The 16,275-nt window shown below is 44.2% G+C and overlaps 1 protein-coding gene across 3 annotated transcripts in view; it reads left to right on the forward strand.

Moving 5' to 3' along the window:
• sez6l2 (seizure related 6 homolog (mouse)-like 2) overlaps positions 1 to 16,275 on the forward strand; it is a 75,665-nt gene that overhangs the window by 35,640 nt on the left and 23,750 nt on the right. For all 3 annotated transcript variants that reach the window (XM_059012385.1, XM_059012386.1, XM_059012387.1), the window contains exons 13-14: positions 10,813 to 11,004; positions 14,004 to 14,195. In XM_059012385.1, the coding sequence (XP_058868368.1) occupies positions 10,813 to 11,004; positions 14,004 to 14,195 (384 nt within the window). The remainder of the gene's footprint in view (positions 1 to 10,812; positions 11,005 to 14,003; positions 14,196 to 16,275) is intronic.

Consider the following 16,275-nt stretch of genomic DNA (forward strand, 5'->3'; position numbering starts at 1 on the left):
TCGGTAAGTCATTCAATGATCGCTTCTTTTTAAAACAAACTGATCAACATTCTCACTGAACCTCTTCAAAGTAAAAAATAGTATAATCCAAAGTGTAATTAAAGTTCAGCACAACACGACCAAGAAATAAGTAGAATAATAAATAGAACAGCGTTGTTTTCAAACCCGTCCGAAGCTTTATCTAGTCTCTGTTCCCCATCCACTTTCTTCTTTTCAGGTAGAAACTCGTCCACAGCAAACTCCAACACGGCAAGGAAATCCTTTACTCCAAAGAAAAAAAACTCTGGTGCTTTTCCAATTTACTAATTTTAAAGACTATACTAGTAAAACATAAAACTAGACTCTACTTGTCTTTCTATGCACGCTGCCATGACAGTTTAAAAGTTTTCTGCTCTCTCTGTGACTACGTCTGTCTGTGTGGGTCTTGCTCGCACCCTGCTGCTCATATTTAAAGGCAAACCAATTCAGCTTTAGACTGAGGGTGGTTACGTACCCAATCTCAATCTTTAAGATTGAAACAAACCTCTCTTCGATGTTTGTTATAATTTTTCTTCTGTCGGTCTCGAGCCTTTGTCACATTTCTCTGAAAAGATGCATGAAGTCTGCTTACCCTGGAAAGTACCTTATAACCAGGCAGGTCAGGCTTAATGTGTTGCTGGAAAGCTTTTTCCAGTGGCCCATTAAGGGTACATCCTAAATTTACTTCAGCTGGTGTAAAGCCAGTAGATTCTTGCACTGCGGAATTAATGGCAAAAAAAAAAATTCACTGATCCCAGATACATAGGACACCATCATAGGTTTTAATGTACGGTTCACACGCTCGGTTAAATTGGTTTGAGGATGGTAAGTGGTGGTCAATTTCTGCACTACTTGCCATTTCGCACACAACTCCTGTAGTACTTGAGAAATAAATTGTGGTCCTCAGTCAGAGAGAAGATATTCAGGGGTTCCCCATCGAGTAAATATTTCCTTGATAAGGATTTGGCTTACAACTTCTGCAGTAGCTCTTCTTAAAGGTAATAATTCAACCCATCTTGAATAATAATACACTATCACAAGCAATTGAGTATGTCCTTTAGAACTACGAGGGAAAGGACCCATCAAATCTATTCCAAGAATCTCCCATGGTAGATGAACTTCAGTCTGCTGAATTTTTCCAGCAAGGTGCCTAGTTTCTGGTTTAAAAGTTTGACTTACAGTACAATTCCAGACATAGTTTATCACATCCTTCCACATCTTTGGCACTGATAGTGAATTCCTTCATTAAGCTGTTTCACTTTCCGGTATACTTTGTCTTTAATAATCTCAAAATTATACGATACATCAGAAGTTATATCTTGATCAGAAAGAAGGGCAGTATACATTTTCTGGATCTCTAGATCTTCAATCTGAGTTCTCCAGATATCTACATTGCTTAGAGGAAACTCAGAACTTCAAGTTTGCACTCCCAACAGGATGTTCTCTTAAAAATGAGGTGGTGCTCTAGACAGTGCATCAGGAGCACAGTTTAATTTTACTTTTCAATATTCTATAATAAAATTAAATTCCTGTAATCGCAACACCCAGCGAATTAGTCGAGAGTTCGGATTGCTGTTATTAAAAATCCACAGTAGAGAATCAGTAACTACGGTGAAGTATCTCCCCTCCAGATAATGTCTCCACCTTTCCAGGGCCCACACCACAACCAAGCACTCTCGTTCCACGGTAGAATAATTCATTTCAGAAGTTGTTCGAGTTCGACTGGCATAAGCCAGGACTTCTTCTGAATCAGGAGAAACATGCTGCACCAATACAGCACCAAGACCATAGGCATTAGCATCAGTGTAGCTAATGAAAGGTAAACCTGCGTTTGGGTGTCCCAACACAGGTGGTGAGGTCAAACAATCCTTTAGGACTTGAAAGGCGGTCTGGCACTCGGGTCCAGTTAAATTTGGCACCATTATTCTTTAACACATTCAAAGGTTCCGCATTTTTTGAGAAATTAGATACGAATCGGTGGTACCATCCAGCAAGTCAGAGAAAACGTTGTGCTTCCCTTACATTTGTAGGTACTGGAAAATGTTGAATGGCTTCGGTTTTAGCTGGATCGGCTTGCACTCCTCTCTGGGTTACCACATGACCTAGAAATTTTATTTTCTGCTGGCAGAACTGGCATTTCTTTAAATTTAAAGTAAGTCCAGCCATCTCAATTTTGTAAATAACTTCTTTCATTTCTTTGAGGATCTCATCTGGGCCAGGAGATTTGTTTATTTTAAGAGCTCCTAGTCCCTTTAACACTTCTGCCTCTGTTATGCTAAAGTTATTTAAAACTGGATAGGAACAGGTCGACATGTGGGGCATGTTGTCCATATCCTCCTTTGTAAAAACTTGTGAAAAGTAATCATTTAATATATTTGCTATTTTTTTCTCTTCATCTATGATTTTGCCATTTGTATCTCTTAGACATTTAACCTCCTCTTTGAATGTTCTCTTGCTGTTAAAATATTGGGAAAACATTTTGGAATTGGTTTTAGCCCCCTCAGCAATATTGATTTCTATCTCTCTCTCGGCCTTTCTAACTTCCTTTTTGACTTGTGTTTGCAGTTCCAAGTACTCTTTCTGTGTACTTTGTTTTTGGTCCCTTTTAAATGCTCCGTAAAGTGCCTTTTTTCGCTGAATATTTTTTTAAATTGATCTATTAAACCATTTTGGCCATTTTGTTTTAGATTTAGATTTGTCTACTTTTGGGATGTAATTGTTTTGCGCCTCTAGTACTACATTTTTAAAAAACAGCCTTTTTTCCATGGATGTTTTCTCTATCTTACTCCAATCTACTTCTATTACTCTCTGTTTCATTCCTTCATATTGCCTTCCTAAAACTGTAAACCTTAGCTTTAGTCATTACCTTGGGGCTTTAAAAAGCACTTCAAATGAGACCATGTTGTGGTCTGAGTTTGCCAGTGGCTCTCTGAGCTCTGTTTTTTATTCTGTCTTCATTATTTGAAAAGACTAAATCAAGGCATGCCTCCCCTCTAGTCGGTGCCTTGACAAATTGCGTTAGGAAGCAGTCATTTGTCATTTCCACCATTTCAATTTCGTCCGTCGTGCTCCCCACCAGGTTCTCCAATTTTATACGGGGAAGTTGAAATCCCCCATCAGTATGGCTTCTCCTTTTTTACACGCATTTCGAATGTCATTATTATTATTATTATTATTATTATTATTATTATTAATTTCTTAGCAGACGCCCTTATCCAGGGCGACTTACAATTGTTACAAGATATCACATTATACATTATTTCACATTATACAGATATCACATTATTTTTACATACAATTACCCATTTATACAGTTGGGTTTTTATTGGAGCAATCTAGGTAAAGTACCTTGCTCAAGGGTACAACAGCAGTGTCCCCCACTGGGGATTGAACCCACAACCCTCCAGTCAAGAGTCCAGAGCCCTAACCACTACTCCACACTGCTGCCACTTGTATAACAGATTATTTTGCTCAGCGTCTGAATTTGGCGGTCTATAGCATGCTCCTATTATTATGCCCTTTGGATTTGTGTCCATTATTCTGACTTATTCTGATTGATTATGTGTTGTTTTCTTTGTCCTGATTTAACACCTGGGCTTCAAGACTATATTTATGTATAGCACTACCCCTCTGCCTCTTCTGTTCTGCCTTTTCTGTCTTTCCTATACAGTGTATACTCACTAATATTATATTCGTCTCCATCACTCTCGGATAACCAAGTTTCTGTAACACCTATCACATCGTAGTTGCTTGTTAGTGCAGTAGCTTCAAGTTCTAACATTTTGTTTCTGAGACTTCTAGCATTTAGCTAAATATATTTAATGGCTATCTTACCTGTTGTTGCCCTTGTTTTGATGTGGTCTCCCTTCTTTTTTTTGTTGATTTCTCCCCTATTCCTTTCTAGTTTAAATGCTTCTGGACCTCCTCAAGGATCTTTTCTCAAAGTAGATTGGTTCCCTTTTTATTTAAGTGCAGTCCATCCCGCCTATATAGTCCTTGTTGTAGAATGTGGTCCAATGTTCAATGAAGGTGTAGCCTTCCTGTGTGCACTACGATTTCAGCCATGTGTTTAGATGATTTATTTCCAGCTGTCCGTATGGTCCTTTGCAAGGTGCCGGCAGTATCCCAGAAAATACCATAGTTTTGGTTTTGTCTTGGTCTTGAACTGCTGTTAGATGTTCCTATTTTCTATTCTATCATAATTTAAAACACTTACTTGGGGGGGGGGGGGGGGACGACTAGACATGCATAAAAACTACATAAATATATATATATAAAAAATGGTACACACACACATATATATATATATGTATGTGTGTGTATACCATATGTGTGTGTGAGTGCGTGCGTGTGTGTGTATTAGACCGTGCCTAGAGAAAGTCTACACCCCGTTTCAAAATGTTCACCTTTTCTTCCCTTATAGCCTGGAATTAAAATGCATTAAAATAGATTTTTTTTCATTTATCTACACATCCTGCCCCACAACTTTCAAGTGAAAAAAATATTCTAGAAATTTGTAGAAAATTAATTAAAAATAAAAACTGAAATAGCTTGGTTGGATAAGTGTCCACCCCCTTGTAATAGCAATCCTAAATTAGCTCAGGTGTAACCAATCGCCTTCAAAATCACACACCAAGTTAAGTGGCCTCCACCTGTGTTAAATTGTAGTGATTCACATGATTTCAGGATCAATTCAGCAGTTCCTGTAGGTTAGTGCATTTCAAAGTAAAGACTCAACCATGAGCACCAAGATGCTTTCAAAAGAACTCCTGGACAAAGTTGTTGAAAGGCACAGATCAGGGGATGGGTATAAAAAAATATCCTTGAAGGCCTTGAATATCCCTTGGAGCATGGTCAAGATGATTATTAAGAAGTGGAAGGTGTATGACACCACCAAAACCCTGCCTAGATCAGGCTGTCCCTCCAAACTGGATGACCGAGCAAGAAGGAGACTGATCAGAGAGGCTACCAAGAGGCCAATGGCAGCTTTGCAAGAGTTACAGGCTTTTATGGCCAAGACTGGTCAAAGTGTGCATGTGACAACAACATCCCAAGGACTCCACAAATCTGGCCTGTATGGTAGGGTGGCAAGAAGGAAGCCATTACTCAAGAAAGCCCACCTTGAATCCCGTTTAAAGTATGCAAAAAAACACTCAGGAGATTCTGTAGCTATGTGGCAAAAAGTTTTGTGGTCTGATGAAACTAAAATGGAACTTTTTGGCCTAAATGCAAAGCGTTATGTTTGGCACAAACCCAACACAGCGCATCACCCAAAGAACACCATCCCTACTGTGAAGCATGGTGGTGGCAGCATCATGTTCTGGGGATGTTTCTCATTGGCAGGGACTGGGGCACTTGTAGAAGGGAAAATGAATGGAGCAAAGTACAGAGAAGTCCTTGAGGAAAACCTGCTGCTCTCTGCAAGAAAGCTGAAACTGGGATGGAAGTTCACCTTTCAGCATGACAACGACCCACAGCACAGAGCCAAAGCTACACTGGAGTGGCTAAGGAACAAAAAGGTAAATGTCCTTGAGTGGCCCAGTCAGAACCCCGACCTAAATCCAATCGAAAATTTGTGGCATGACTTGAAGATTGCTGTCCATCAACGTTCCCCAAGGAACTTGACAGAGCTTAAACAGTTTTGTAAAGAAGAATGGTCAAATATTGCCAAATCTAGGTGTGCAAAGTTGGTAGAGGCCTATCCCAACAGACTCACCGCTGTAATTGCTGCCAAAAGTGCTTCCACCACGTACTAACTCAGGGGGGTGGAGACTTATCCAATTATCCAATTAATTTTTAATATATAATTTTTTTCTGAATAAAAACTTTTTTCCCAGTGTGGCGTATGGTGTGTAGATAAGTGGGAAAAAAAGAAACTCTGAGGCACTGACACAACAAAATGTGAAAAAAGTTCAAGGGGGTGTAGACTTTCTGTAGGCACTGTATATACAGTATATATATATATACTGTATAAATATATACTGTATATATATATATATATATATATATATATATATATATATACACACACACATAATATTTCATGATTTATTCTATTGAAAATGATCACCCTTTAAAATGAACTTTTCAATAACTGGTTGGAACATTCAGGGTTTGTATAGTTCCGCATTTGGATGTAAAACAAAAAATTTATAAATAGTACCAACAATCTGGATATAACCATACTCCACGAAAGCTGGACCTATGCAGATGTGTGTACCAACTGTCCCACAGGCTACAGCGGGTTCATCTCGCCCTCCCTAAAGAATGCACAAACCAAACGGGGCAGAGACTCGGGGGCATCATTGTGTGGTACACAGGGGATCTCAAAGACTCTGTTGCCCCCATTAAAAGAGGGGGGGCACATTTATGGCTCACAAAGAGGGGGTGCTTTCAAAACCTTCAATCGGAGATCGCCCACTTCCAGATTAGGGGCACTGGGCTGCTGTGTGGAGATCAATGCCAGGACTGGCAGAGAGATTGACTACATCAGCACAGAGGGTGACAGCCACATGATTGGACAGATCCCTTTGTACCAGCTATGACAGTGTAGTGACCAACAGCAGGAAACAGGTAATGCATCTCTGTAAAGGCCTGGGTCTGTACATTATTAATGGCAGGATGACGGGGGATTCTCTGGGCAGATTCACATACAGCTCAGCTCTGGGCAACAGTGTGGTAGACTACGCCATTATAGACATGGACCCAGAGTCTATTAACCCTTTGCAGTCCATGTATTAAGTGCGCGTCAGGCGCGTCAGGTACAATTTATTTTCACACGCACAGTTAATTTTAGACGCGCTGTTTAAAAGTATTTTTTTTCCACAGTCAAACAGGTTTAAAAGGCCGTGCATATCAACAAAGCACTCACTAGGCATCTCCAGCCCCGCCCCACCCTTTCGTTCGCTATCGCTTTCACATATGCTAAGAAATAAATAATAATAATAATAATAATAGTCGTACATACCGATCGATCATCTCCTGATCACTTGTTTTATCACCAAACTCCTCAATAATGCAATCCAAGTCATTATTTTATTACTATAACATCTCAAAAAAGCTCTGCAAATGTCTGTGATATTCTCTGTGCGCTGATTCAGTAACAGCCAGCTTGTTTCCTTATGGTCGCCCCTATCTGATGCCAGGGGCAAGTATGGCTATTCATGAGATACGCTCGTAAATGCATTATAGTCCGGCAACAGACCCCTCTATCAGACCATTTTCAAACAGTCCTGTATCTAAAAACCATGGACATAAACAATTCCAATCTGACCCCCCCCCCCCCCCCCCGCACGCCACATTATACAACTTCAAACCAGCCTATAAATGGACACAAAGCAGTGCTGAGGAATATAATAAAACCATATATAGTGCAGAAGTAGAAAGTATGCTAAACAGCTTTCTAACCAAAACATTTAAAATCAACAAAGATGGAATAAATTCAGCCATAAATGATATAAATTATATATTTGAAACAACAGCAAAAAAATAAAAACTCAGGAAAACAAATAGAAAAAAAACAAACTTAAATAAACCAAATGGAAAATGGTTTGACACTGAGTATAAAAAAATGGAAAACTATTAAGAGAACAATCCAACCAGAAACACAGAACCCAACAATCCAACCAGAAACACAGAACCCAACAACCCAACCAGAAACACAGAACCCAACAATCTAACCAGAAACACAGAGAGCCCAACAATCCAACCAGAAACACAGAACCCAACAATCCAACCAGAAATACAGAACCCAACAATCCAACCAGAAACACAGAGAACCCAACAATCCAACCAGAAACACACAGAACCCAACAATCCAACCAGAAACACAGAGAACCCAACAATCCAACCAGAAACACAGAACCCAACAATCCAACCAGAAACACAGAGAACCCAACAATCCAACCAGAAACACAGAGAACCCAACAACCCAACCAGAAACACACAGAACCCAACAATCCAACCAGAAACACACAGAACCCAACAATCCAACCAGAAACACAGAGAACCCAACAATCCAACCAGAAACACACAGAACCCAACAATCCAACCAGAAACACAGAGAACCCAACAACCCAACCAGAAACACAGAACCCAACAATCCAACCAGAAACACACAGAACCCAACAATCCACCCAGAAACACAGAGAACCCAACAATCCACCCAGAAACACAGAACCCAACAATCCAACCAGAAACACAGAACCCAACAATCCAACCAGAAACACACAGAACCCAACAATCCAACCAGAAACACAGACCCCAACAATCCAACCAGAAACACAGAACCCAACAATCCAACCAGAAACACAGAGAACCCAACAATCCAACCAGAAACACAGAGAACCCAACAATCCAACCAGAAACACAGAGAACCCAACAATCCAACCAGAAACACAGAGAACCCAACAACCCAACCAGAAACACAGAACCCAACAATCCAACCAGAAACACACAGAACCCAACAATCCAACCAGAAACACACAGAGAACCCAACAATCCAACCAGAAACACAGAACCCAACAATCCAACCAGAAACACAAAACCCAACCAGAAACACAGAACCCAACAATCCAACCAGAAACACACAGAACCCAACAATCCAACCAGAAACACACAGAACCCAACAATCCAACCAGAATCACAGAGAACCCAACAATCCAACCAGAAACACACAGAACCCAACAATCCAACCAGAAACACAGAACCCAACAATCCAACCAGAAACACAGAGAACCCAACAATCCAACCAGAAACACAGACCCCAACAATCCAACCAGAAACACAGAACCCAACAATCCAACCAGAAACACAGAGAACCCAACAATCCAACCAGAAACACAGAGAACCCAACAATCCAACCAGAAACACAGAGAACCCAACAATCCAACCAGAAACACAGAGAACCCAACAATCCAACCAGAAACACACAGAACCCAACAATCCAACCAGAAACACACAGAACCCAACAATCCAACCAGAAACACACAGAACCCAACAATCCAACCAGAAACACACAGAACCCAACAATCCAACCAGAAACACACAAAACCCAACAATCCAACCAGAAACACACAGAACCCAACAATCCAACCAGAAACACACAGAACCCAACAATCCAACCAGAAACACAGAGAACCCAACAATCCAACCAGAAACACAGAACCCAACAATCCAACCAGAAACACAGAGAACCCAACAATCCAACCAGAAACACAGAACCCAACAATCCAACCAGAAACACAGAGAACCCAACAATCCAACCAGAAACACAGAACCCAACAATCCAACCAGAAACACACAGAACCCAACAATCCAACCAGAAACACACAGAACCCAACAATCCAACCAGAAACACACAGAACCCAACAATCCAACCAGAAACACAGAGAACCCAACAATCCAACCAGAAACACACAGAACCCAACAATCCAACCAGAAACACAGAACCCAACAATCCAACCAGAAACACAGAACCCAACAATCCAACCAGAAACACAGAACCCAACAATCCAACCAGAAACACAGAACCCAACAATCCAACCAGAAACACAGAACCCAACAATCCAACCAGAAACACAGAACCCAACAATCCAACCAGAAACACACAGAACCCAACAATCCAACCAGAAACACACAGAACCCAACAATCCAACCAGAAACACAGAACCCAACAATCCAACCAGAAACACACAGAACCCAACAATCCAACCAGAAACACACAGAACCCAACAATCCAACCAGGAACACTGAGAACCCAACAACCCAACCATTAACACAGAGAACCGATTCTAAATAAGAAATAAGAAGAATATTGTCTAAAATCTTGAGCCAAAATGAGGAATCCATTGACCAAAACTTTTGGGAACTATGGAACAAATTAAATACTTCAGAAACTTACAATGAATTGGCAATAAAAAATGGTAAAATTTGAAAAATACTTTGATATAATAAAATTAGATATAAATTAACTAAATCTGGATCAAAATTCAATCTTAAAAAACTAAAACAATTGGAAACAATAATTGAAGACAACCAGAACCAACTCAATTTCCCAATAACTGTACTGGAGCTGAAAGATAAAATCCTAACCCTCAAGCCCATGAAAGCCTGTGGGCCCGACAGCATCAACGAGATGTTGAAACACAGCAGTCCCGGGCTGCAGGAGGCCCTGCTCAAATTATCCAGCCTCATTCTGAGTGCGGGCTGCTTCCCTGACATCTGGAACCAAGGGCTTATAAACCCAGTTCACAAACGTGGAGACAAATTAGACCCCAACAATTACTGAGGGATCTGTGTGAGCAGTAACCTGGGGAAGGTGTTCTGCAGTATCATTACTCAGCACAGTGTCCTCAGTAAGAGTCAGATTGGCTTCCTACCAAAACACTGCACCTCTGACCATGTTTACACCCTACACACCCTTTTCAACAAGCATGTCCACCACAAAAATAAACGAAAACTATTTGCTTGTTTTATACAATTAAAAAAAGCATTTGACTCAATTTGGCATCCAGGCCATGATAATGATATCTCCTCTCTCTCCTCTCCTCTTTCCTTTCTCCCCTCTCCTCTCCTCTCTCCTCTCTTTTCTCTCCTCCTCTTTTCTCTCCTCTCTACTGTGTCTTGTGTCCTCTCCCCTCCTCTCTCCCCTATCCTCTCCCCTCCTCTCTCCCCTCTCTCCTCTCTCCCCCTCCCCCCTCTCTGCTCCTCTCCTCTCTTTTCCCCACTCTCTCCTCTGTCTTCTCTCATCTCTCCCTTCCTCTCTCTCTTCTCTTTTCTCTCCTCTCTCCTCAGTCCTCTCCTGCTTGAATCCCGGTGAGGTTGCTCACGGAGCTCGTCTGGTCTCTGATCAGCGGTTTGCTGTGGGCTCCCAGGTTCAGTTCTCCTGTGCGGAGGGGTATCAGATCGAGGGGAGCCCCTCAATCACCTGCTACAGCCGGGACACAGGGACCCCCAAGTGGAGCGACCGCGTCCCCAAGTGTGTCTGTGAGTCTGAAACATCCGCCCTGCTCCATCTGTCTGTGTGAGAGTCTGTCTGTCTGTCTGTCTGTGTCTGTGGTGTGAATGTGTGAACGCCTCCCTCCCTCCCTCCCTCAGGTCAAACCCAGGTCAAAGCTTGTTGACCCACATCCTGAGGTGGGTCGCTGGGACCCAGGTCAACCTAGGTATGACCCAGGTACGTGGATTTTGACCCATGTAGGCAGATCCCAGGTAGGTGTGCCAGTGTGAAAGGGGCTTAGGTCTCTCCCTGGCACTGCAGTGGTCCTTCGTTCAGAGGGGAGGGCTAGTACCAATGCTGGGGTTCCCCCCGGCGATGAGACAGCCCCCCGCCCCAGTGGATCCTCTGCCGAACAAGAGGAGTCTGATGAAGAGATGAAGAAGGAGGACTCTGACTCATCGGTGCTGTTTGACAAAGCTCTGATAAACCCACAAGGTAAGAGTAATATTTACACTAGAGAACATTGTTTTGTTTCTTGATGAAACAAAAGGGAGAAGGGGCATTGGAGTTGGCAAGTTTTTTCCGCAGTAATCTGTTGTTTTATTTATTCTGCTAGAATAGTGATGAGAAAAGCCATGCTAAATGAACTGGATCAGAAGAAACCTTGCAGGTTAAAGAAAACAATAGCATCTGAAAAAAAAGATCCATTAACCCAGGGGTGTCAAACTCCAGTCCTCGAGGGCTGCAGGGTCTTCTGGTTTTCATTCCAACTTAAGCTCTCAATTAAGTTAATTGATCTAATTATTTGTTCAATTGGACATATTTATTATTCAAGGTATTTTACAGTTGATGATTTAAAAAATGCACTTGATTCAAGGTACACGACCTATGAAACATTTTGAGACCTGGAGAGAATTGTTACCTTTGTCCAATTAATCAAATCATTAGACCAATTAAGTAATTGAGAGCTCGGTTGGAACGAAAACCAGAAGACACTGCGGCCCTGCAGGAGCGGAGTTTGACACCCCTGCATTAACTAATGGATACACACGCCTGGAGATTTGTATTTCTATTTTTTGTTTGCTTATTGATGTTTTTTTATTTTTCATCATGATAGCATTTTTTTGATAGCATCTTTTTTATTCGAGTCATTCAGTGACCTTTTCAATCTTGACCTGGGGATTATCTTTCTTGACCAGGAGAAAGCATTCCATAGGGTAGATTACATGTATCTTTTTAAAACCTTAGAATTTTTTGGTTTTGGTTATTTCTTGTATTAACTTTACTGTATAAGAATGTTTTTAGTGTTTAAAAAATCAACAGAAGTCTGAGCCGTCTCTTCCCTTGCAGAGGGGGATTCATTGTCAGGCACTCCCTCTATATTGAACCCTGCTGTACCCCCTCTCTATTGAACCCCTGCTTTGTCAGCTCCGGAGCAGGCTGGCTGGCCTGGCAGTGCCTCGGCACCCAGCCCCCCCCCCAGTCCGGCTGTCTGCCTACGCTGACAATGTCACTTTTATCACCTCTCACTCTGATGTTCTGGTTCTGAAGGACAGCCTGGATGCCTTCCGGAGGGCCTTCTCTGCCAAGGTGAATTGGGGGAAGTGCAGCACCTTCTTGCCCAGGGCTCCCTCACTCCCGCAGCCACTGCGCTGGGAGAGGATGGGAATCAGGGTGCAGGGAGTGCATCTGGGGGGGCAGCAGTACAGACTACAGAACTGGGACGGCCTGGTGGACAAAATCAAGGGGAAGCTGGAGTGCTGGCGATGGCTGCTCCCTCAGCTCTCATACAGGGGGAGGGTTCTTGTGATAAACAATCTGGTGGCCTCCAGGCTCTGCCATAGACTGATGCGCCTAGACCCTCCCCCAGGTTACTCACTGAGATACAAAGAGAGCTGCTGCCGTTCTTTGGGAACAGACATCACTGAGTACGGCTAGCCATCCTGTACCTATCCCTGGGTGAGGGGAGACAAGGGCTGATAGATGTGTGCAGTTGTGGGGCTGATTTTTGGCTGCAGGCGATGCAGAGGCTGCTGTTCTCTCTGGAGCTGAGCTGGAGGCACACAGCTTTCTCTTTCTTGCACAGAGTGAGGGGGCCGGGCTGGGACCGACAGCTGTTCCTGCTTGACCTGTCCAAGATAGATACCTCCGGGCTCCTGGACTTCTACAGGAACTACTGAATGCCTGCCGAGTGTCCCCTGCTGTTTCTGAGGGGCTGGAGGGGAGGTGGTATAGCACTGACACATGGCAGCACTTTCCTGCACACTCCGCTGATAAACAGACACTGCACTTGCTCCGTGTGAAGGTGTTGCCATGTGAGTGCTCTGCAGACCCTGCCTGACATCAGGTGGATGGCTCACATGAACTGTGCAGATAGCACTGCTCCGGCTTGGAGGACACTGTACAAGTCGCCCCATCCCAAGCGTTCAGGGGATCTACAGTGGCGCATCGTCCATGGCATCATCACCACGGGGCGCTACATTCACCACTTCAACCCTGTGGCCAGCGCAGCCTGTGCATTCTGTACAGAGGAGGAGACTGGGTTTCACCTTCCCTGGTCCAGGACCTGTTGAATTTCCAGCAGCTCTGGTGTGTGAGTGAGGGTCTGTGTGCGCTGCGGGAGGAGGGGGAGCTGCAGCTGTTTGTGTGACCCAAACATCAGGGTTGCCTATAACTGAAAGGGTGAAATTATATTTTTTTGAATGTGTAATTGTTCTGCTCTCACTCCTCTCTCCCTTCTCTCTCCTATCTTCTCTCTCTCCTCTCACCCCTCTCCTCTCTCCTCACTCCTCTCTCCCCCTCTCCTCTTCCTCCTCTCTCCTCTCTCTCCTCTCTCCTTTCTCCTTTGACTCTCCTCTCTTGTCTCTCTCCCCTCTCTCCTCTCTCTCTCCTCTCTCCCCTCTTCTCTCTCCTCTCTCTCCCCTCTATCCTCACTCCTCTCTCCCCTCTCTCCTCTCCCTCCTCTCTCCTCTCTCTCCTATCTCTCTCCTCTCCCCTCTCTCCCCTCTCCCCTGTCCTCTCTCCTCTCTCCTCTCTCTCTCTCCAGTGAAGTATGATCCGTGTTTGAACCCTGGAGTCCCAGAGAATGGTTATCAGACCCTGTACAAGCACCGCTACCAGGCTGGTGAGTCTCTGCGCTTCTTCTGCTATGAAGGCTTTGAGCTGATCGGCGAGGTCACTGTCACCTGTGTGCCAGGACACCCCTCCCAGTGGAACAGCCCACCCCCCTTCTGCAAAGGTAGGAATGGAACAGTCCACCACACTCCCCTCACTGTCTCGTTGCGTCTCTTTGCCTCTCTGTGTCTCCTTGTGTCTCTTTGTCTCTCTGTGTCACTCTCTCTGTGCTCCTCTCCCCCTGGTTCTCTCTCTTTCAAATTCAAAATCAAAAAGGCTTTATTGGCATGACAAAATAAAATTAAGTTTTGCTAAAACACTTAAACAACAAACATCAATAGAGACACAATACAAATAGATAACCCCCCTCCTCCCTCCCTCCCTCCCCTATACACCCTCCCTCATTACCACCTCCCTCTCTCCCACCTCCCTATACACCAACCCTCATTACCACCTCCCTCCCTCCCTCCCCTATACACCCTCCCTCATTACCACCTCCCTCTCTCCCACCTCCCTATACACCAACCCTCATTACCACCTCCCTCCCTCCCCTATACACCCTCCCTCATTACCACCTCCCTCTCTCCCACCTCCCTATACACCAACCCTCATTACCACCTCCCTCCCTCCCTCCCCTATACACCCTCCCTCATTACCACCTCCCTCTCTCCCACCTCCCTATACACCAACCCTCATTACCACCTCCCTCCCTCCCTCCCCTATACACCCTCCCTCATTACCACCTCCCTCCCTCCCTCCCCTATACACCCTCCCTCATTACCACCTCCCTCTCTCCCACCTCCCTATACACCAACCCTCATTACCACCTCCCTCCCTCCCTCCCCTATACACCCTCCCTCATTACCACCTCCCTCTCTCCCACCTCCCTATACACCAACCCTCATTACCACCTCCCTCCCTCCCTCCCCTATACACCCTCCCTCATTACCTCCTCCCTCCCTCCCTCCCCTATACACCCTCCCTCATTACCACCTCCCTCCCTCCCTCCCTTATACACCAACCCTCATTACCACCTCCCTCCCTCCCCTATACACCCTCCCTCATTACCACCTCCCTCCCTCCATCCCCTATACACCCTCCCTCATTACCACCTCCCTCCCTCCCTCCCCTATACACCCTCCCTCATTACCACCTCCCTCCCTCCATCCCCTATACACCCTCCCTCATTACCACCTCCCTCCCTCCCTCCCCTATACACCCTCCCTCATTACCACCTCCCTCCCTCCATCCCCTATACACACCCTCATTACCACCTCCCATATACACCAACCCTCATTACCTCCTCCCTCTCTCCCACCTCCCTATACACCCTCCCTCATTATCACCCCTATCCCTCTCCATATTTACAGTATCAACCATGAACAATAATGTCTGGTCCCCATGCAGAGTGTCTGGGCTGTCTCTCTCTCAGGTTGTGGCAGGCGGCTACATACTGGGCAACGAGCTCTGCTGTCTGCTGCTCTTCTACTAACAGATATTGACAAGATATTCTGCCAGGGTAAACTCTTTTTTTTAGGGCCAGATAGCATTCTAGTTTATTATGTGATTTAATTTCATTTTTGCAATTGAATTTATATTTGTTTTTAAAGTTTAAATAGATTGTTCTCATTTTTGCTGCTGGGAGTTTTTTGTTGGAGTTGTTCTGAAGCTCTCTGTTGTTAATTTGGCTCAACTGGCTGAGCTTCAGTACCAGTTTGCTGAGGGGATTCTCTTCTGGAGACAGTGTAGAGCTCCGCAGTGTTGTGTGGTGGTAGGACTGCGGATCAGCCTTTTGTAGATGGACCCAGTGAACTCAGTGCTCGTTTCTGTATGGAATGGAGAAGGGGAACCGGCCCAGTTCAGCCCTGCAGGCGCTGTTGGCTGCACTCCTGTGAACCTGCAGGAGGTTTTTGCAGAATTCTAAATGGAACTTTTCTGTTGGGCTTTGATCCCATTTGTTCTAATTAGGGTTCATAAGGGGACCCCAAACTTCACTATCATACAGAAGAAATGTCTAAATGACGCTATCCAAATTTTTGTAGCTACATTTTTATTGGTGGTTTAATTTTGTAAAGCTGATTTTTTTATGACATGGTTAAAACTCCCTGACGCACTGATTTTCTGACCCAGGTAGTTGTAACTGGTGCTATGCTCTAAGGTGATGTTGCCCAGAGTGTAGCGGTACCTGTTTCCCTGAGATCTGG

Source organism: Acipenser ruthenus, chromosome 44 (assembly GCF_902713425.1).
Source record: "Acipenser ruthenus chromosome 44, fAciRut3.2 maternal haplotype, whole genome shotgun sequence".
NCBI lineage: Eukaryota > Metazoa > Chordata > Actinopteri > Acipenseriformes > Acipenseridae > Acipenser > Acipenser ruthenus.